This window comes from Mesoplodon mirus, assembly GCF_964341445.2.
Source record: "Mesoplodon mirus genome assembly, chromosome: 8".
Classification (NCBI taxonomy): Eukaryota; Metazoa; Chordata; class Mammalia; order Artiodactyla; family Ziphiidae; genus Mesoplodon; species Mesoplodon mirus.
Window position 1 is genome coordinate 27635180 of NC_138984.1, and position 23673 is coordinate 27658852.

The following is a 23673-nucleotide window of genomic DNA, read 5'->3' on the forward strand; positions in this document are numbered from 1 at the left end:
ACAATCTGTAAACCCTTTTATGTATAACTGGACCCACCCCCACAAACTCCATGTTGGTGAAAGCAAAGAAAAACAAATTTTTTCTAGCATCACGGGAGAGACTTGTATCTGGCACTAAAACAGGGTTACAGCTTTGAGTTGTTACAGAAAGCAACTTCATGCTAAAACTTTTTGTGTTTTTAAACTTTTTTTTAATAGGGAAAGAACCCTGCTAACACCTACTTTCACATACCTAAAACTGCAACACCAAAGGGTGCAGGAGACACAGATGCTGTGAATAAGGAAGTATAATATTCAAGTATATGAGGAAGTATCACAAATGGCCACAGAGAAATATATATATATTTATATCTATAATACTGTATCAAACAGATGGAAAGGGGGTGTGAAACTGGTAGTGTGTACACAAATCTAGCTGATCAACCAACGTTCTAATCAGACACGAGTCCACCCTAATGAAAGTGCTTCATTCCTAAGAGATGCACTTTATACCACTTCCTCAACCACAGCTCAAATGCGTCGTAACTATTTCTTAATTAGTTAAATAATTTATTGGATTGACTTATACTCTGATATAATTATCCAGGTCCCAAATGTTAATAACTTAATTGAATCTTTCTTCCCATTTATACAAAATAACGCTTTTAAAAAAACTTATTTCTTACATGCTCTTCCCTTCCTGCAATCAGACTCCTTGATTTAATTTAACCTGTAATAAGTTACAATGGGCAGCTTTTTACCTTTTCACCCAGCAACAAAATAGTGAAATGAGCAGCTTGGATTTTAACAAGGCCTTTCAGGATGTAGTGGATAGCCTTCAGGCACATGAAAGGTAGAAATGCAATTTTTAAAATAATATTACTCCATGCAAAACAGAGCAGAGCAAAAATAATTGTCCAATTGTACTCATGTAAAGCCAGTATCTTCCTGTTACAAATGGAAATCAAGTCAATTTCTGCGTATACTATTCTTTTTTTTAATATAAAATTGTAACAATTACTACAGTTTGGGAATGAGATTATTTATTTTATGGTTTGTAAAGAATGAATATAACACCTGCTCAGAGCCCACTCCTGCCAAGAGCTCATGCCTAAATAGTATTACTTCAATGCTAAACGAGAAATATTCACAAGCCCTGCTTAGCAAGTGCGGCAGTGACGTCCTCGGCCAGGGTGGCAAGCTGGGGGGATTCGAGCAGGTTGATGCTTCCAGAAGAGGAGACGTTGCTGAGTCGTCGGGGGGATGCCACGCTGGATCTGCCTGGGGACTGCGTAATGATCTCAGCCCCGTGGTCCACACGGGCCTTAGCATGCTCTCTGAAGTTCAACTTTTGGCTGTCAATCTGTTTAAGACAAGCATCAGTCCTCGTTAACTCAAGCATCTTAACTGTCGCTTAGCTCCTCTATATCCCAGAGCTGACACTCATGTCACTTCTATTCAGCTCTTACCATCCCTACTTCTAGATGTCCAGGCCTTCAATTTGGGACCCATTTTGATGAAGAGTATTTCAGAAGGATTTTTTAAAAAGGCAAGATCAGCTCACGATCTTGTTTCTTACCTTGACATTACCACCTCCAGGTACGTGGTGAGCATTGTCAAGTGAACCAACTTTAGCTTGGGCCTTTTCTTTGAAATCCAGTTTCACACTCTCAATTTTCACACGCCCACCACCTACGTAGGAGAGGAGAAAGGCTTTTAAATGCCTTGCTAAAATTAAATCTTATATTTGTGGTGACTAGTTCCCCAAAATGATTATAGTAGGTAGACCATGGCAAACGACAAACTTAATGACCTCTACTACCCCTCCGACCATGGATGTGAAAGGAATCTTTTAGAATTTCTAGTCTATACCATTTTCCCCACACCATCTACGGTAGTGACATCCTTTTTGTACCATTACGTGGATTGCTCTACATGTTAATTCCTTTCTCCTCTACTCATGTCTAACCTAAAATATCAGAGGGGTTGTTCTCGTCTGTGTGATAAAAATTCTAAAAATAACACAATGAAAGTATCTTATGTATCCTTTCTCAAACTTGGCACATTTAGTCTCTTATTCTAAGGGAGTAAATTAAATTGCAATGAAACTCTTCTTTATTTTTCTTAATGGTAATAGGTCACTTGTTCAAAGAACTATTAGGCTAGCAATGGAGTGCATGTGGGTAATATTACCATTTGTCAATTTTCAGCATTGATAGCTTGACTGATGAAACTGGAGTCAGGGGCTAAGTTGCTTAAGAGCTTCCATTTTAATTAGCAGATGGAGTGACAGGAAGAGACTCTTAGGAGATCCCATTCTTTTCCAGATGCCATAGGACCAATGTGACTCTGACTTTGATCTGATAATACTGAGACGGAGTTTTGACCATGCCATTTCCTTAAATGCTAATTAGTCTGAAACTCAAGGATCTGCTGATAGATGAGAGTGCCATGAGCCACACTTCTGTGGCACTCCCCATTTCTGCACACCTTTCTCAGGCTTATGAATGTAAGGAGTTCTACATTGAGTAGGTATCTGTTGTCCTTTAGCCTGTTCTTGAGCCTGTCTGCTGATGTCTTTGACCTGGAAGGAAGCTGGATTAGACACCTTTACCTGTCTCCACCTAAGAGATTAGCTTTGACTTGCATTATTAACTTGGTTTTGGCTCTATGCATTTTTTTGTAAGGCCAGTGGTAAGCAATGTGACCCTCTATTATCATTGCATCTCTCTTGGGATTTTGATTTGGGAAAAATACCTGAGGGACTCTATGGAAACATGGAAGAGATTTTTCAGTTTTGGACTCTTGCTGCTTATTTATCTCTGTAGACGAGAGAAAGGTCTGTTAAAACTTTACAGGTCTCTTAGGCCTGTGGTGTTTTTCTCATGTGATACCTGGACATTTATATTAACACCCAATTACCTGGCCAGGGGCCCCTTGAAATTGTATGGTGTTACTGGATTAAATTTTGAAGATTCATTCATTCTCCTCCTGAAGGCTTAGGATGTGCATGATGTTATTTAACTCATGCTTACAGAAGACATGTAGTTGTCCTTCCCTCAAAAGATGCATAACTGCAGGAGTGTTATCCTTCCAACATTTTACTTGGCCCCATGGGTCTCACTTGTTGGTTGTTACAGGATTAGTGTGAGTCATAAAACATAATTATATTGGTTAGAGTCTAGAAGATGTTGAGCTTTCAGCTACATGAGATCAACTTTCTTAGGATCTTACTTTTCTATTTTTTGGTGGCCTCTGATAGAAATTGTCTTTTCAAGTTTTCTTTTATGGTTATATACTGTGTCTATGTAACCTTGTTAAAAGTTTTTTGAACTGTGTTTTGAGAGAGAGAAAAAAAAAATAACAATGTAACATTGACCCAAAATATATTCAGAAAAGGAAGATTGAGGAGTCTATTTCTGTTGAAGTCCTACTAGGTATTTTTACGTAACTCTTAGAGAAGTCCATTTGAATTCAGACATCTCTGCCTTTGGTTCTGAAAAATTCTGGCCCCATCAGGAGCAGTAACTGCAGAAGACTATAATCCCCATCAAGCTTCATATGTCCTGAAGTGAAGTCCACAAGACTGGATATTTCAATTTGTGGCTCCAGGTGTCAAATTGTTTCCTTTATTTTCTCCTTAGATATTCCACAATCCAAAGTAACTTTGTGAAAAGCTTGCTATTGTCAAGGATCATTGTGCTAATACACCTTTATGAACTTAGTCATCTGGTTCATTTATTACGAAGTAAGAGCTAGATTTAGAAAAAGGTGGGAGTCCATGACAGTAGCCTTTTATGACCAGTAAAACATACACAGAATATTTTCTTATCTATATAAGGTTTTTCTGTGCATCAAGACCCCAGGTTAATTTAACTAAATGTATACTTACTGTCTGGAATGAAATAATCCAATATTGTCTTTTGTATTCTGGAAGAAAGTAGGCAGTGTAGCCAAATACTTCTATCATACTGTTGACACAGTACAAAGTCAACTAAATGTTTGTAGACTTAAGTAATAGATGGGGGTTGTGAAGATACCCACATGGGAACATATCCCTGCTGTTTCCTAAATGACAGAGAGCTAATTCCAGGGTAGCAATTCTGAAACCAGGAATGGAGATTCCTTACTCATAGTTTCTAACTCCTTGACTTGCCTTATGAACACCCTTTGCCAAAGAGAAGCCTGATCTCTAGATATGTTTCCAATTCATTTATCTATTTTGAAACATATCCTATCTACCTTTGTTTTTCAACTAATAAATTCTTCTTAACAATCTCCTGGTCAGAAATCTCATTGGGCTCAATTGTTTTTATACCTTGTTTTGATAACATTTGAGACAATGATTAATAGGAATAACATATTACCTGGTTTAATTAAGATGCCAAGCATAGATGGTTAAAACCAATTGCTTCCTCTTGTTCTTCAATGGTATATACAAATTGTCAAAATATTCTCAAGAAAATTTACAAATTTGACAGTTGTCCATTATTTACATATGCACGAAGGTGGAATTTAGCAAAAACATAATACATGATACTCAGAAAAAGTGACTCATAATACATTAGAGGGAATTAAGGAGGGAAAAATCCCCAGCAAGATGAGTAGAAATTCTACCTTAGTGCATCAGTCTTATGAGATATTCTAGAAAAACAAGAAGTCCATGGTCAAATAAGTTGGGGGAAACATTGCATTCTGAGGATTCATAATACTTATTGATCTGGATCTGAGAAATTCAGCAGAAAAGTTAACTTTTTCAGCTTTGCTTAAGCACAATCTTTTTTTCACATAATGTAGAAAAACAATTTCTTGAAAACTCTTTGGAAATGCTTCTTTCAGTGCATGTATTATGTATAAATACATGGCTCAATGTATTTTATAGACTATATATTTCCAACGAGCTCCAACATGCATGTTGAGTACATAGAGATAAATGCATCTCATGTACCTTTTAATTTTTATTTATTTATTAATTTTTATTTTTTTGTCTTTTTCTCTTTTTTTTTGTACCTTTTAATTTTTAACATGTCCTATGATACGTGGCCTGTTTGTGGTAACTAAGTTTACTTGTCCAAGTGAAGATGCCTTGAAATTTCTAATGTAAATTTCTATTAATAAAAGCATGAAGTATCAGGATTTGGAAAAGTCCTTCCAATTAGATATTTCACAGCAACACAAATCTTGATTGTCAATTTCTTCAATCCAATCTAATATCTCTCAGACTACTAAAAAGTACTGATTTACCTGGCCTGTGGCGGATGTTTTTCAGAGAGCCGCATTTGGATGTCACGTGGCTTAGGTCTATCTTCTTGGTGACAATCTGTACCTGTGTGAACCACATAAAATGTGCTTAAAATAGTTTAGACATAAACAACCCCCAAGATCATACGTCAAATCTAGAAATCCAAACTCACAACATACAACAACATATGCACACAAATGGGAAAACACAATCTTCCATAGATCCTCCCACATGTTTGGTTGGAAAGAAAAACCAAAGTGAAGGAAAATCCTAGAATAGAAGATTTTATTAGCAGAAAACAGATCATGCCACAAGGGGATAGAAACACCTGGATTCATAAGGCAAGCTTCCACCCAGAGAATGAAGCCACATCGTGTCAAACCTTTCCATAAGCAAAGAGCCAAGTGAAGAGAGAAATTATTCTTTAAAAAGTGATTTTTACATAAAAGTGACCAACTTTGCTCATAGAAACAAGAAGCCCAACACTGCTTTAAGATAACAAGAAGAAGAAAGCTCTAAACATGCTTTTCTAAAATACTATTGTCATGTCTTGGCTAAATGGAATTTTTATTGCACACCAGATTATCAATATAAAATGACAGCATTTTTTCTTCTTTGTGTCTTACTGAAATTATTTCATCTCCCAATATTTGAAACAGTGCTTTCCAAGTGTGATTCCTGGTCCATTTGCATCAGAAATACATGGGAATTACTTAATTGAACACTGGAAATGGCGTCAGGGAATCTGCACATTTGAACAAGTGATTCTTCTCTAGGGGGAAATTTCAGGTTACTGTTTTGGAGGTTGGAAGCTCCCTTACTTACTTTAGAGATCAGCAGTTATCTCAATTTATCCTTTTCCATGTAGGCGTTTTGACCAGCAGCACCCGTAGTAGAGGGCAGCTGGGTCTACCCTCTGATACCCTCAAATTATTTACTAGGACCAAGATTGCTTCTGTGAGAGTACCACATGGTGTGAGCTTACAGTCAGGGCAACAGGAAGGAGGGCAACCTTGTCAGTGTAAATGCTGAGCCTGAGGCTTAGCCCTGCACCCTGGAAAGAGCCCAGAAAACCTTGCTGTGGTCCTCCCACATGGCATATTTTCACGCCCAGTGGAGCTACTTTGAACATCAGGTGACAGCTCCTGCTAGAAGGCACTTGCTTGTCTCTCCTTTCACTGCTTGACTCCATCTCTGCCCAGTTGAGGAGCAAGGAACCAAGAGTTATTAGATAGGTGAGAATTCTGGATTTGATAATCTATAAATTACTTGAGTCACAGATGGCCAGAATCTGAAGTTTAGGTGACAGGATCTGTAGTATAGAGAGTCACCCAGTTCGTCTTTTTTGTTATTCTAATTTTACAAAGAACCATGCTTTCTTTAGCTTGAGTTTGCCTGTTTCAACTCTTCCTCAACTACATTTGAGAAACATGGATTCATCTTTCCCTTTCTCTCATAGGATGTTATTTTCACTCAATTTAAGAGACAGGAAAAAAATTCCATCATGACAGAGTATACCGGGACTTGAATCTTTTCACTGAATTACAGATGAGCCATGCTTCACCAGTTTTGTATTATTCCAAATGATAACCCAACTCTCGTGAATAATGAAGCACAAAATATTGACATTATACAGTTTGGGTACTTTCAAGTACATCAGTCTTTGCCTCAAGAGTAACTTAAATGGAGCTAGAAAAGTGTGTGCACAGCTGACTTTTGCAGGGGAGTAGAGACAGCATGAGAAAATACCTTGAAGCCAAAGGCCAGCAAACAAATTGGCAAGTGAAGTGGGTTTTCCATCTCCCCGAAAACCATGGTGTACCCCATTAGAAAAGCAAGAAATTCGCCAGTGATCTTAGAGGGAAGGATGGGAAGGCCATCACCAAAAATGCAAGGCTAACAAGCCCCCAAACCAGGGGGACGTGTGGAGCAGCAACAAGAAGGGGGGAGTGGGTTGGGAGGGAGGCAGGAAAGGAGACTAAGTGCCTGCTGTGCAGATGGCTCCACACAGTCAGGACGGCTCCTAACAGAAGCTTCTACTTACATTTCCGCCCCCAGCAGAATGTTTGATGTTATCCTTGGAACCACATCTGGACTGAACCTTGCTAAAATCAATCTTCTTGTTTAAAATCCTAACCTAAAAGGAATTGGAAGTAACTTCACTGTGCATTTTTCTTTCAGTATGCTGGGTATAGGGAACCAGAAATGGGCAGCACCAAAGAGGCTCCAAACTCCCTTCCACCTACGTAATCATTTAAGAGAAAAAACTAACACTGAAACTGAAGAGCAGATCTATCATATGAATATGAGCCCCTTTTCTCCTGCACCCTCCCCCACAAGGGCCAAATGCTTGAGAGCCTTAGATATCCCAGCTGTAGGCTGCTATAATCTGGAAACAATATAGGAAAAGAATAAAACTTGAATTATCTGTGAGGAGGAGGCTTCTGATATTGTGGGCAATGCTGGGACTCAGGTCCACTCTATGGAAGGGCCAATAGTGTAGTGCAGCCCAGGATCCTGAAGGATACACCAGTGCCCCCTCCTCCCCCTTAACCCCTAAAGTGTCACCCATCACAATTGTGAATCACCTGGTACACTTGACTTGACTATGACTGGTCCACATAGAACAGGTGAAGTTCACATTGGTCTGGCTGAATGCTACAGGTGAGGGTTCTCATTCATCCAGGGGAAGAAGCCCTGGTTTCCCAAGATGGTCAACAAGGAGGCTCTGGGCCTCCTCTGCTGAAAGGACTTATGACTCCCTTGCTGGTTTGGCTTGGTAGCCTTTTGAAAGGCCTCTCTCTGACAACTGCTCATAAATAGCCATTATTCTTGGATTTGGTGTGAAAGCATTATTTCCATTTTTAGAGGGGAGAAGACCAAGGACCACTAGCTAGCTGACTTGTACTGAGTCATGAACAGTTAGTCCAGGCCTTGGTTGGGCCCAACAGATATGAGGTTAGGTGTTCTATTTCTATTTTCAGCAAGTCCAGTACTCACCTTGAAGGTAATAGCAAATCCAGGTAATAGCAACTCCAGATCTGGAAAGATATTACTCTGGTGTAATGTAATGTGCAAAGTAATAACTCTTGTAGCTTCTTTCATGTGTTTTTGAATTGTGCATGTTTTGGAGGGCCAACAAGCAATGTAAGAATGGAAGGAAAGGTTTATTTTTGTTTGTTTTATCTTACTTTGGCTACAACTACCCCCCAATAGCTAAAGGGAAATCATGTATTTAGTGCTTTAGTGGACAATTTATCCTCTTATATATGATAAAAAAAGCTTAATAAAATTATCCTAGGGGCTTCCCTGGTGGCGCAGTGGTGGAGAGTCCGCCTGCCGATGCAGGGGACACAGGTTCATGCCCAGGTTCGGGAGGATCCCACATGCCACGGAGCGGCTGGGCCCGTGAGCCATGGCCACTGAGACTGCGCGTCCGGAGCCTGTGCTCCGCAGTGGGAGAGGCCACAGCAGTGAGAGGCCTGCGTACAGCAAAAAAAAAAAAAATATATATATATATATATATATATATATATATCTATATATCTAAGAATGGTATCACATCTCCTTGTATTCGCAAAAAAAAGTAAAAAATTCAAGAGCACGTTGAATCCTGACTATTTTTAACTAGACAAAGCTTAAATTGCAGCATCTGCCTAACATTGACAAGATAGCTTGCTCCTTACAGGGAAGTATCATCGACAGCTCTCATCGGCAGCCCAAGGGAAGGGCCTCTCGTCAAAATCTGAATTCAGAAGACATGATGATTGCGCCACTCTTTAGGGCATAATAAAAATTCCTATTAAAAAAACGGGGGCTATCACAGAGTCTGTATCTAGCCATATGTGTAGTTGCACTATAAGAGTTTCACATAAATTGTAGATGCAGATAATGAAGTCAATAAGGGCCACTACATTTCAAACCTCACAGGTAAGTTAATTTTAGAAAGCAAATAATTTTGATTTATTATTTCTAATAATAATACTTTAAATTATTCTCCATAAGGATCTATTTATTTTGGCAATGAAATAGAATTCATCTAAGCCATTTTTCTAATCCTTGGGGATATACAGAGTCTCATATTTCATTTACAAATCTTAATTTAGAGATCATAAGAGTACCAATCAAGTGACATTACCAAGTGATCAAAAGCCAAATGTAAAATCTGACTCATTTGTTGCAAAAATGGAAATTCCAAATTCAGTTACATAAATTTGTTTGACTCTAACTTTTAATCAATTGTTTGACAATTTTTATGATTTCCAAAACAAATGATTCAAACCCAAAGGGGACACATTGCTTGCATTATTTAGAGATGATTCAAATCTTAAATTCTAAAACTTCAAGGCCAACTTCAAAGTTGATTTTCCTGAGAATCATAGATTTTCTACTGAAAAAACTAGCTGGCCTTTTTTTTTTTTTTTTTTTTTTTGCGGTACACGGGCCTCTTACTGTTGTGGCCTCTCCCATTGCGGAGCACAGGCCCCGGACGCGCAGGTTCAGCGGCCATGGCTCACGGGCCCAGCCGCTCCGTGGCATGTGGGATCTTCCCGGACCGGAGCACGAACCCGTGTCCCCTGCATCGGCAGGAGGACTCTCAACCACTGCGCCACCAGGGAAGCCCCTAGCTGGCCTTTTTTGATGGTAGACTATATTAACATTAACCCACGTTTGCTCAATTTGACATGCATTAATAGCACATTCTTTACATATTTCCATAATTGCAAAAACATTTTTTTTAAGAAGATGTTGGGGGTAGGAGTTTTAATTAATTAATTAATTTATTTTTGCTTTGTTGGGTCTTCATTTCTGTACGAGGGCTTTCTCTAGTTGTGGCAAGCGGGAGCCACTCTTCACCGCAGTGCGCGGGCCTCTCACTGTCGCGGCCTCTCTTGTTGCAGAGCACAGGCTCCACACGCGCAGGCTCACGCACAGGCTCCAGACGCGTGAGTTGTGGCTCACGGGCCTAGTTGCTCCGCAGCATGTGGGATCCTCCCAGACCAGGGCTCAAACCCGTGTCCCTTGCATTAGCAGGCAGATTCTCAACCACTGCGCCACCAGGGAAGCCCCATGGTATATTGCTTTTGTCTAAAATGAGGCAAAGTATGACATTCATCATGCTTAATGGTTGAGTGGACAGAAATAAAACCACTCTGGGCAGTGAATGTTTGATGTTCAGTAAGTTTTACACTCTAGCTTGACAACTTGTATCTGAGCCATGTGACTCACATTTATGCCTTAGCAAAATTACAAAATACTTCATGCCAAATATCTCTAGGATCATTGGCAAATAACATCTTAGAGAGTTAATTTCACAAATACAGGCAGTCCTCAGAAACCATCCCATAAAATAGAAAAATAGATGACTGCTCTGAAGGATAAGGCTTTATTTCAGGTTAGTTTTTTTTTTTTATCAGAGTTGAGTTTAACTTTCTGTTCTCTGTGGATAGACGAAATAAAAACTACTTTCTTTGGGAAGAAGTTTTCATTGGACTTTTGTTTTCCTTAAAGCCTATGCCAAGAAAAATTATTTTAACATCTTAGAGACTGTCTAGAAAAAATATAATGAACTTGTATTTTACAAATGAACTAATTTTCTATTTGAATGATATGAAGGAAAAATTATTTCAATAACCATTATCCAACATTAACTCTAAATCACATTTTAATCTTTGTTAATTTCTTTCAATCAAAATTTTTACTTGCTCTATTAATGCAAAGAACATGACAACCTTTCCTTCTGCATACTCCATAGTGGAAGTGAAATGTATTATTGTATCAATCAACTGGATCATCCTCCTAAAATTCTGCCTTATTCAAAATTCTACCAAACTCCCTATTTCCTATTAAATACAACAAAACTTTTAGCCAGGCAACCAGGGTTTGTAGCAATTCTGATTTTTGAGTCCTCTCTTAATACTTTACATTTCATCCAGACTGTATTCTAGTCCATATTAAGGGCCTTGTTACATTTTCAGGTTCACCCCCATGCTTTCTTCATGTTATTATCTCTTGACAGAATGTCCTCTTTCCAAGTTTAGTCTGTCACAGTTCATCCTTCAAGGCTCAGCCAAATGAGTCCCTAGAAGTGGGAGGCTGGCAAAAAAGGATTTTATTCTCATGCGCATACATTGATTACTTGTATGCACACACCACTGATTTTTCATTCATATAAGGGTCCTATAAGCATGAAGAGTTATAAAGAATAGGTTAATGTAATTGAATAATTAATCAGAATTATTTAATTTTAATTTAAATTAATTCTATGTATTCCTCCACAATGCTAGGAAAGAACAGAATAGTTACTTTCTGGATATTCTTGATGCGACTCTAGTTGAATTTTACCATAATGGTTCAACTGAAGTGATCTGCCACTGTACTCTCTCTGCATATACGTTTAATTGCTCCTTTAGAGAAATGAGCTTTTTGTTTTCCCCCCCAATATGGGGTTACTCTAAGAAAGGGCAGGAATGCAAAATGCAGGCTATGCCTGTAGACAGGAAACGATCTCTCTTACTAGAGATTAGCTGTAAACATGAAACATGAAAAATGAAAGAAAATACAATCCTAACATAGTTTTTAGTAAAACAGTTTATAAACCAGAGGCATTAATCACAGTGTCAACTTGGATTTCTTGAGCAACAGAAACTTGATTTTTTTGACACTCTCTGCTGCTGCTTATTTAAGTAAAAATATCCCCATGTCAGCTCAAGATAGCAAGATATGGAAAGTAACTGGGAGTCCAAAAGTTTGGATTCTGTTCTCAGCTTCTTTACAATCTGGTCTTTCAGGTATCTTCTAGGTATGAACCTCAATTACAAGAAATTTCTTTCTTTCTCCATCCAAGGTTGTCTTAGAAAGAAATTCTTTTTGAAAGGTAGTGGACAGTGACACTCAATTGACTTCCCTTCAACTTTATGGGGAATTAAGCTTTTCCTTTGGGTTTGCATCATTTCTCAGGAAGGCTTATTAAGCTTTTCTTTATACTTGCATTATAAAAACACTCCTCTGTCTTTCTCAAAAGTACTTCCTATTCCATAACATTCAATTTTAATGAAAACTATTTAGCCTCTACCGAGTCCAGAGGTATCATATATTAAAACAAAAATGTTATTATATCATATATTCCTGAAGATTGAAAGTTCTCTGGAACAGATGATGTTCATCAAATATTCATCTGTTAACAACACTGTGCTCTGGTCAAAATGCATACAGGTATACAAACATTATAGTCCATTCTGAATTTTAATTAACTCTACCGACACTGATCAATAACTTCTTCAAAACTAAGTATATAAATATAAACAATAAGTATACTTCAATACACATTAATAGAAATAATAGTTTATGTCAAAACATACAATTCCACAGATCTCTAAGGAAAATAATATGGAAGAGGACCTATTAAGGCATCAGCCCAATTTTCCTGTGCAGACTGTCAAAAAGCACAGAAGGTAAAACCTTGTTGAGAAACCCTGGGGTGAATGCATAATGCTGAAAATTTTAGAAAGAACTTTTTGGTGAAACAGACATTGAGTTTAGCCATTAGAACCACTGTTAAATATTTTAAGTGGTCTGTCCATGGGCACTGGAAGGAAAGTTATGAATATAGCAGTCATTGTGACTCATGAAAATTAACAGATAATGAGCTTTATCTAGTTCATATGCCAAAATCTTGACATTACATTTTTTTCTTTAGTTTAAAATTTTAAGATATTTTTAAGGAATACTGGACCAAGTTGGTAAGAAAGTAACTTTTTGAGAGTCTGTTCAGTTGTTTGAAAACAACCCGAGATTCAATGCTGTCCCCATGTCCCTGCTTGGTTTGTAAATGAACAGCAAACAAAAACAGACTCTACAGGCCGCAACTTTGTAAACCCAAAGTAATAATTTTTCCATAGTTTTTAATAATTAATATTTATGAAGCTTAGCTCAATAACTTTTCATTACCTTAGAAAAGATACCTGAATTACAGTTATAAAATTCTATTGCATAAAGACAGGGTCCCTGATCTCAAGGAGCTTTCATTTTGAGATAATGATGAATTTGATAGCAAAAAAATGCCTTGTAATGTATTTTGGTGAACAGTTTTTCTTCATGCTGGGTTGTATTTTACAGTTAATGGGGTATTTTATTACACTTCTTATTTAGCATTTATTTGGAGGCCTAAGGAGATGGAAAGAATGGCTTGGAAAAAACTTAAAATTAAATAAAGGCAGGGCACTAGGGGAGGACAAGAAAAAACAACAAACAAACAAACAAACACTTTTTTTCTGCCTAGATTGTAGAGGCCAGTGGATGTTATTGTCATCCATTCCCCCTTTATCGTATAGTGCCCAGCATAGTCTTTGTAAATGATGAAATAATAAATATACAAATGAGAAAAAAGATCTAAATAAGCTTCAGTCTTTCTCTCTTTTTTTTTTTTTTTTTGCGGTAGGCGGGCCTCTCACTGTTGTGGCCTCTCCCGTTGCGGAGCGCAGGCTCCGGACGCACGCGCAGGCTCTGCGGCCATGGCTCACGGGCCCAGCTGCTCTGCAGCATGTGGGATCCTCCCGGACTGGGGCACGAACCCGTGTCCCCTGTATCGGCAGGCAGACTCTCAACCACTGCACCACCAGGGAAGCCCAGTCTTTCTCTTTTTTTAATAAAATTTATAATTTGTAAATTTGACTATATATTAATAGCACTCAGTAGACCTTCACAGTGGTTACCATCATAATTTTATATAATGAGAAAAAAATCCTGTTTTACTATAACTTATCAGTTGCCTCCAGAATTAATTCCATTTTTTCATTTGAACATAAAATTGAAAGCAATTCATTCAAGTTAGCATGTGAAAGGCCAAAAAAGTCTCAGGATAATGCCTAAAACTTTATAAGAAAATATAAAAAAAGATTCCACTCTACGTTTCGCACATTTCATTCTCTCCTTCCTCCTTCCCATTGCTCCCCCTTCCTCAATTACACTCCTATTTCAGAAACACTGCTTTTTCACTCAACTTCAGCTGGCCCTTTGTGGCACAAATATTTATGGAGTCTATTAGAGTACCTAAATGAATGTTTTTTGATGAGCTGCAATGCAAAAACACTGTAGAATCATGGATTTGAGAGCTTAATGTATCAACATAGTCTATTTAAATGAGGTGGTACTATATACAGAAACAAGTATTATTTTGTTGTTTCTATCCTACAAATAAGAAAGTCGAGGGCTTCCCTGGTGGTGCAGTGGTTAAGAATCCACCTGCCAACGCAGGGGACACGGGTTCAAGCCCTGGTCCGGGAAGATCCCACAAGATCCCACATGCCGCGGTGCAGGTAAGCCTGTGCACCACAACTACTGAGCCTGCGTGCGCTCTAGAGCCCACGAGCCACAACTACTGAAGCCCGTGTGCCTAGAGCCTGTGCTCCACGACAAGAGAAGCCACCACAATGAGAAGCCTGTGCACTGCAACTAGAGAAAGCCCATGCACAGCAACAAAGACCCAACACAGCCAAAAATAAATAAATAAATAATTTTAAAAAAAAATAATAAACTATATAAAAAAAAAGTCGAGGACTAGAGAGGTTAGTACCTAAGGCCACACAATAATTTAGCAAAAAAGCTGGACCAAGAACTCAGCTTTTACATTCTGATCCAATATTCTCTCAGCCAAAATTCACTGTGGTCTCAGCGTGGGGTGTTTCTTTGGGAAATAACTGTAACAGCTTTAGGCAGTCACACTCATTCAACAAGTCACTGGAAAGAATGCATCTCTCGATGCATATAGTATACTACATTCATTCAACTTTCACTCAACAAATATGCCAAATACCTACCATATACTGAACACTGAGGACAAAACAGACCTCATCCCTGATTTTATGGAGCTTATGGTCTAGTAGGTGAGACAAGATAGACATTAAATAATCAATTATACAATGGAATTTATAAATATGGTGAGAAGCCCTGGCTACAGTATCGAGAGTATATCAGATAGAGAAAAGAACAGAAATATTCTACTCAATATTCTATAATAACCTATATGGGAAAAGAATCTGAAAAATATGGATATATGTATATGTATAACTGAGTCACTTTGCTGTACACCTGCTACTAGGACAACATTTTAAATCAACTATACTCCAATATAAAATAAAAATTAAAAAAAAGAGAAAAGAACAGATGAAGGGAGACTAGTTAACAACTATTGCAGTGATATCAACAAGATATAACATATCCTGTGCTAGGGTGGTGGAGAGTGGACTGCAAGAAATGGGTAGAATAAGTGCTGTTTGGGGCACAAAATCATTAGCACCTAAAGATGGCCAGGATATGGAATGAAGGAAAGGGAGATGAAAAGAAAACTCTTTGTTCTGATTTGTGAAACTACCTCATTAGTATCTTTCAACTATCACAAGGTGCTTTGTATACTGATCTTCATAAAGCTGACGGAGAAAAAACAAGAAACCTGTCAAAACATATAGGAGTATTCCATATAAATCAAAGTACCTATAAAAAAAAATCTGATCCACAGATAGAAAAAGTACCATTCACTGAGTTGTTGCTTAAATTTTTTATGCCTCACATTTAGAGAAATTGTTTATTTTCTTATCTTTGTTTAAATCAAGCAGCCTAGTCCTTAAAAAGCTAACACTATTTATTCTAAAATTTAGCTTTAGATTTAATGTAGATTAGGGAGCTAGGTACATTGAGATAGTTTTAAATTAATACACTTAATAAGATAGCTTTACCTATGCCTTGAGTTAAATCAACCAAGCTTACTATCTATAGTAAATCCGAGATTGCATATGTTCTTTACAGTAGAATGAATTTATATTTTAGCTGAAAAGATTAACTTTATTGCTTTCTGTAAAGCTCCTCATATCTTCAGCTAGCTTATCTATCCCATTAGGCATTGATTTGCCTCACTGAACTGAGACCTGAGCTGAGCCTCTTTGCCAATAGAAAATTGGACTTCAACAGAAGAGATAATAGCCATAAGCACAAAACTTATACATATGGAAGAGCAATAAATGTTCAAAATGGGGCAAATAATAAAGCTTCCCAACTTGGAAAGTTGTTGAATTCCTAAGACACTATATCTTTCATTATACATTTCCTCTCCCTAATATTAGTGATTGCACAAACTTTAAAACAACAATAATAAATCTTTTAAAATTAAATTATTTACATACAATTAAACCACTCTGAATTTTATGACAATAGAGTCTGTGCAGATGGTTTGAATTAATTAAATTAAGGTTACATCTACCAATTTACTCCCATCTTCACCAATAAGAGTTGTGTGACTTTTTTTCTCAATAACTATAGATGACATATGTCTATTACAAAACAGGGCTCCTACAGAAGGTATAATATTGTTTTGGTCCTCTTCAGTGATTCTGGGTTGGTCACTGTCCATTCAAATATCCTAGTATATACAATTACTATTGGGGACAACATGCCACTGGCTTCAATTTCCCCAACAGGGTGCATTTATGGATTCTCTGTCAGATAACAAGGGTCTTTAGCATATCATCTTGACAATTTCTAAGAAGCTTTAACATAAAAATTTCTCTTAGTCATTTTATAAGGTTGAACCTTTAAAGTCCAATCAAAATCCCCAGTTTAACATGTACAGAAAAAGACCCTTTCCTCACTCCCTGTATTTGAGAAGATCATACACTATAAGGAGGCTTTTACGGGGATAAAGTGTTGAGTGAAATACTTTTCCTACAAAAACAGTTCAACTGTAGTGCATCTCAATTTCCCAATTCATTTTCCTGTCCAATTTAAATGCACTGATGCCATCTATCACAAAATAGAAGGCAAATATATTCCCTCCATCTATTTCTTATCTTGGTGAGGAAATAACTCCTGCTTCTCCAACGAAAGTCACTTCATAACTCCACTGTTGTAGATTTTTTCCAAGTCATCTGAAGATGCAATAGGATAATTTTGCATCAGGTTACCACTTGCCTCACGGAACAAGAGATTTTCTTCAAATGACATGCTGATTTGAGGCTATTTTTGTTCCTTCTGTAATTTTTTGTGTCATATCTTTACTAACCCTTAATTACCATAATCTCTAGGGCAGCATTAGTTCAGCTCAAACGAGTGAGACATCTTTATATCAACTTTATCAATTAACAAATATAGTAGAAGTCAATTAAAATTAGACATAGAAATATTCACAGCCAGATATCATAATGAAGTAGAAAGAGAAAATAAATAAGTCTTCATATTTTGGGCTTCGTTTAACTTAATGATTCTAGCAAAGCTGAGGCCAAAACAACTTTTTGTCTGTCTTGAAAAGTCCTTTGAATAAAATCATTTATTGTCAAATTATATCAATAATTATTCCCTTATTAGATTTTCTTTTTAGTTTCAATAAAATATTTTTGAGGTACTTAATATTCACTTGTGATACTAAGAAGAAACAGGTTCTTTTAAGTATCAATATTTTCCAGAAGATAAGCAAGTAAACCTCGCATTTAGTTAAGGACAATACCAGGACACTGGGATAGTTATAAAAAGAGAATTGATTTTAAATACACATGATAATTACCCTATTTTAGGGGGTAGCTCAAAAGAGCTAAAATAATAAACTTGCAAATTGGTACTAAATTTATTTTATTCAACTACTCTTTTCAATTATTTATGTATAAATATAAAAATAATATGACATTTGGATATTTCCAAAAGGCTCAAAATATTTCCCTCTCTTGGATGTGAAAAACTATGATAAAGGCAAGAGTATGAGATTTTTCGAATTACAGGCTTAAACTTGGTAGAACTATTTTTGTTTTATGCTTAAAAAGGGTTTCTTGTAGCTCATATTTTAATGACATTTTTCTATGAAAAAGCATCTTTCTGTGACTATATTATTATAGAATGTTATAGTTGTTCTGAAAATGGCATACTGAGTCCTTCGTCCTTTCTTTGGTTGATTTTTGCTTAACTCTTTGGACTTCTTTGAACAGAATCACAATGAGAAAGCAAAGAAGTCTGTTGCTAAAGGAAGAAGCAATATTTTTTGTTTCATCACTGAGTAGGAGTCTTCGACAGCCTCACGTTTTGGCAAGACGTTTCTTCTAAACCTGCTGAAAATACATTTTCTTTGGCATGAGAGAAGGATACCAGAAATCAGTGGCAGGAAATATAAGAGATAAGAAAAAGAGTCAAAGAAAATAATATTGAGGTTAAAAAGAAAAGCTTTTTTGGTATATTGAAAGGGCATTACAAGTTTGCTAATGTATAAAGGAAATTATTGCTTTCTCTCTTCTTTCACTAATGGATGGGTGTTTTATCTCTTCATTGACAATACAAGTCAAACTATGGGTATATCAATATCACAAGGGAAATATTAAATGATATTTGTATTTGTATTGTATTAGCCCTAATTGCTTTGTCCAAACACATAGTGTAAAAGCAAGGTTCAGGTTAAGGTAGAACTCAAAGCCCTCTGGTTGGAAAAAAAATGTGAATGTTTGCTCTGAAGCTGAAGTTAAGAGTTAGTAGTTAGAATTTTACTAAGAACCCTATTCAATACAATTAATCTGAAATAGATTTTCCAATAGAACCATATAGAACTGTCTATTAATTATCAACATGAATATTTGCCCTTTGCAATGTTTAGGCAATAGCAGCCAGAGAAGAAACTTGGGGAACCATGCTCTGATTTGGAAGGAACATGGGAAAATGGTAGAAGATGTCATAGGAAATCCTTGGGGAGAAGGAAAGAGATAAAAGTGGAATTACTAAAAGATGGTCAAAGGAACTCACAGTCAGGATCTAAAATAGATCACTCAAATTCATATCAGAAATGTAACTTTAATCTCTTAAGTTAAAATCCACAAGGCAATAGAGATACATTTAGAAAAGATCTGTTAGGTAGTCAACTAAAAGATTCTCTTATATGGTTAAATCAATTTTTATCTAGTAATAACCACAAGGAATGGACATGCCACATGATTTCCATCATATTTCATAAGCTATCTTTCTCAGATAAGATCCATACTCTCAGCAATAAATCATAACCTGTAACGCTTTAAAACCTCCATCTCCCTTTTGTTTTAAGAACCGTTAGCCTATAATATGAGGATGACAACATAATAAGTAATGGGATTTTACTTTGGCAGCAAATACGTGTGTTCATGTGATTCTTACCTGCCCCCCTTTAGGTTGGTATTTGATGTTGTCTGTCGATCCAATTTTGGATTTGACGTTCTTCAGATCTGGCAGTGGTTGGTTGATAAGCCGAAGTTGCTTGGGAGTAGCAGGAGATTTTGGAGGCGTACGTATAATGGCAACTTTCTTCTCACTGGGCACCAAGATGGCAGACTTGGGGGTTCCTGGTGTGTGAGGGGTCCTGGGGTAGCTAGGGGTTCCAGGAGTGCCTGGTGTGCGTGAAGAATAGCTTGGTGGGGTCCCAGGAGTGATGGCGGTTGATCCGGGGGTAGTGGGTGTTGAAGTGCCACTCTTTCCTGGTCTGCGAATTGGCTCTGACCCTATATTAACAGACAAAACAGAACCCAAACCACAGTGTCAGAAAGTTCTCCTGGAGACACCCCCCTTCCCATCCATTGTTAGAACTCATAATTCATTAAATTTCTAAAGGGTTTAGAATATTTATGAATTACAACAATGCTCAAAAAGGTGAGAACCTCCTATTTTTAGGCCCATAAACTGGTGACATTCTTTTGATTCTATCAATGTGAAGATAATACTTGGGTTTTCCTGATTTATTCTTTTTTTTTTTTTTTTGCAGTACGCAGGCCTCTCACTGTTGTGTCCTCTCCAGTTGCGGAGCACAGGCTCCGGACGCACAGGCTCAGCGGCCATGGCTCACGGGCCCAGGCGCTCCGCGGCATGTGGGATCCTCCCGGACCGGGACACGAACCCGCGTCCCCTGCATTGGCAGGCGGACTCTCAACCACTGTGCCACCAGGGAAGCCCCTGATTTATTCTTAATTCTCATTATGAATGTGTCAAAAGTGTTTTCTTCTTGTGTGATCATTTAGGCATATGGATCTGCCTTTAGTTGGAAAAAGAGTCTGCACTTAACGTTCTTTGTGGACTCATATTTACTGAAGAGTCCTTAAATGACATGCAGACCATGCGTTCTTTTGTGTAGTAAGTTTATTCCGAGATCCAGGTGGATACACAACATAAAATTGTATATTTAGATCACATGCTTTTGGCCTGCATAGAAAATTATTTAACTCTAAAAAAAAAAAATCTAGTTCTCTCCTTAGAAAAGTGGGATGTTATAAAAATTTATTCACATTGAAACTTGTACCTGACTGTGTTTGCAATTATTTCCTTTATAAGGAAATATATCTTAGCTCTTATTAGAAAAAAACAAAACAAAACAATTTCTTTCCTTAGAAAAGTAGGGTGTTGTAGCAATATGTTCACAGTGAATCTTGTACCAGATTGTGTTTTCTCCCATACGTTCATTATTAGTTTGCAGTTTGGAGTCAAATCAATAATCCTTCACTGTCTATTAATAATAAAGATATTGTGAGGTGTATTTCTTTGCCTCAACTTGATGTTAACCTCATTTTATCACTTAACTCATTTCCCCTCATTTTCCTATGCTATGTTTCTCACATTATTTTTTTAATGTGGGTTTAAATGCCATTTCAAATGCTTTTTTGAAAGAATAATGATATAAATGAGTATATACACCTTAACAGATTTCAAAGCACTTTTGTGAATACCGAACATTTGATAACCAAACATACACACATGCAGTAGAGGCAGCTCTTATTATGTCTAATTTAACAGTAAGGACATTGAGGTTCATTTACCCAGATGATACTAAATGCTAAGCCAGATATGATATTTAGCTTCTTAATAGTTGTTGAACTTTCTCTTAACTCTAAAAATCTTTTGTCTAAAATAATACATTGATTCCAATAATAGAACACTGATTTACATTGTTTACATTTATTATACAAATTGTTTCACTTTTTAAAATATTTTATAGAAGGGCATGATTTTTATTTTTTACTACTGAGTATGTAACTTTGTAAAATCAATGAATCTTCTGGAAATTTTGTAGAGGATAAAGATATAACTCATTAATTTTAAAATCAATGAAGTAAAAGGGATCGTAGAGTCATCTGATGTAATTCATCATCAGTGCAGAAAGTTCTTCCTGAGAAAGGAGAGAATTAATCTTTGCTTAAATATTTACAAGGAGTGAGCTCAAGAGCGCTTCTGAGATAATTGTAGTCTGCAGACAAAGTAAATCTACTCATTGGTCTAGACTCAGTCTCCTGGATAACCAGAATAATTTTACTTCCTCTCTCAGTGAACAGTTTTCACATATCAAGGCAAAGTTGCCCTGTGTCCTTTTGGTCTTTTAGTAGAAGGGCAAGACATGGGTAGACTATTCAACTGGCAATATGAAATGGGATTTGAGAAGAGTAAAGTGATAAATTAGTGATTTTTATTGCTTTCCACAAATATGACATTTCAAGACCAGGATAATACAACCACATTCAACTTGTCTTTTTGTAGATTCCTGGCTATAACATTTGTTTATAGCAAGGTTTTGATGTTGGTTTGAGTCAGTCACTATGTCCTGAAAAATCTCTTCAGAAACTTTATTTCTTCTTCAAATGTATTCTCCATCACGTCATCACTTTTAAATAGCTCAGGTCTTTTGGGGAGAGAGATCATCTCTGTATTATTTGCCACTCTACCTAACACTGGTGTCTTTTATGGGGCCTGAACACAGCAGGAGATCAACATATTTTTTTTTAATGGTATGAATTTGATTCAGAATTTATCCAAGTGTGCTGAGGTATTTTTCACTTCATGGAGACTGAGTTAAAGCAATAATCTGGATGTGCATAACAATATTTACTAAAAGAAACATTTGTGTAAAAGTAAGAGTTATTTCTATACCCCTAGAAAATGGCTTTAAGTTTTGAAAAAGTAAAGGAGGAAGGTTCTGTGTTATATCTGGAGAATGAGAAAAAAACACAAGTATTAAGAAGCTCTTAATGCTGCTGTTCAATAGATACTATCAATTTTTATTGTAATAAATTATGTTCTAGTCATCAAAAATGACAAATTTGAGTGTTTCTTATTAGTTCTGAAATAGAAAAGATTAAATCTAAATTACTAAAATGATTTAAAAAAGATTTATGAGTTACTCTATGACACTATGTTCTTATTTATCTTGTCAACTCTTCAGTGACAATGTCTTTCCCTCCTCTTGGGCTGAATGAACTTCCTGCATAGCACTTTCTTTCAAATCTTTTCAATAGCTGTACAAAATACTAGAATATTCCTGTGTGCAGTTAAGGAGATGATAGGCAAATGGGAGGAGGCAAACTGCTTGTTCTGCTAATTGTCCCTATGCCTTTTAGCTATTGCTATGTAGAGCTAAAATAGACCCTATGTCCTAGATTATCAGAGTATCCGTTATGTTCATTACCAAATAATACAATGTCATATGCTTATGAGCATAAGTAAAGGTAAAAAGTCAAAACAGAATTGGCTCAGAACATAAAAAGCAATTTGTATACAGATACATTTTAAAAGGCAGAGTACAGTGACTCAAAGATGTGGATTTATGTAAGAAAGTGTCATTTTGCTTCCATGGCAACAAATACAAGCATAATTCAAGGTGTGCCTTTGGGAAGCACTGGGGCCTTTGTGTTGGCTCAACATCCCTGGGGTAATTGCTGATGCCCAATTCCAACTCCAGGTATTTGGAGTTAAATTCTCTTCTCTGGAGATTACTAACTCTTAAGCGTCTTCTTTGCTAGTTTGCATACTTTACATGTGTTAAGGTGAAAAAGAGTTTTAGTCATTTCAAAGTGTTCCTAGCATGTATTTCAAAGGATGTTAATGCTTTATGAATCCAAACGGTGTGAGACACAATGGCTTTAATTATAATAAACACTTTCACCGTAGGCAAAAAACACTGTTTAAGTGTCACACAAAATAGTCACATTTGAAGTGGGGCAATTATTATTAAATACTTAGAAAATAAGTGGTGAAATCAACTATAATGGGATAGTAGTAGCAATTTCCAACACTTTTGTAATGGATTTTAAATGACAGAGATGTTATTCTCCAAATGTTTCCACCATTTTGTAATAGTTTTTAAATGACAGGGATACTATTCTCTGAGTGATTCTACAGAACAGTTCCCTAATACTATTTCTTCTAAATAAATATAGAGAAGACATTAAGAGGACAGGTTGTGAACTTATCAGTGGGCTGAAAACCAAATTCAGCCATTTACTAGCTGTGTAGTATTGAACAAGTTACTGTCTTTAAAAGGTCAGTTTTCTCATCGGTAGATTTAATGAGGTTATTAATACCTAACCATCAGCATTGTTAATTAAACTGATTGAAAAATGTGTCTTAAGATTTTAGCACATATATGTGATTAATAAATGGTAGTATTTTTGTGGTAATAGAAACACGTTTATGAAAATAAT

At 36.7% G+C, this 23673-nt stretch overlaps 1 protein-coding gene across 22 annotated transcripts in view; it reads right to left on the reverse strand.

Moving 5' to 3' along the window:
- Positions 1 to 372: 372 nt before the first annotated feature.
- MAP2 (microtubule associated protein 2) overlaps positions 373 to 23673 on the reverse strand; it is a gene marked incomplete at its 5' end in the record, with an annotated part of 74648 nt that continues 51347 nt past the window's right edge. For 19 of the 22 annotated variants that reach the window (XM_082630864.1, XM_082630866.1, XM_082630861.1 and 16 more), the window contains 4 exons: positions 373 to 1342; positions 1559 to 1671; positions 5224 to 5305; positions 19373 to 19713. In XM_082630864.1, the coding sequence (XP_082486990.1) occupies positions 1127 to 1342; positions 1559 to 1671; positions 5224 to 5305; positions 19373 to 19713 (752 nt within the window). In that variant the 3' untranslated portion in view covers positions 373 to 1126. Of the gene's footprint in view, positions 1343 to 1558; positions 1672 to 5223; positions 5306 to 7265; positions 7359 to 19372; positions 19714 to 23673 lie in introns of all 22 variants that reach the window. The other 3 variants (XM_082630874.1, XM_082630869.1, XM_082630854.1) reach the window with 1 other exon arrangement.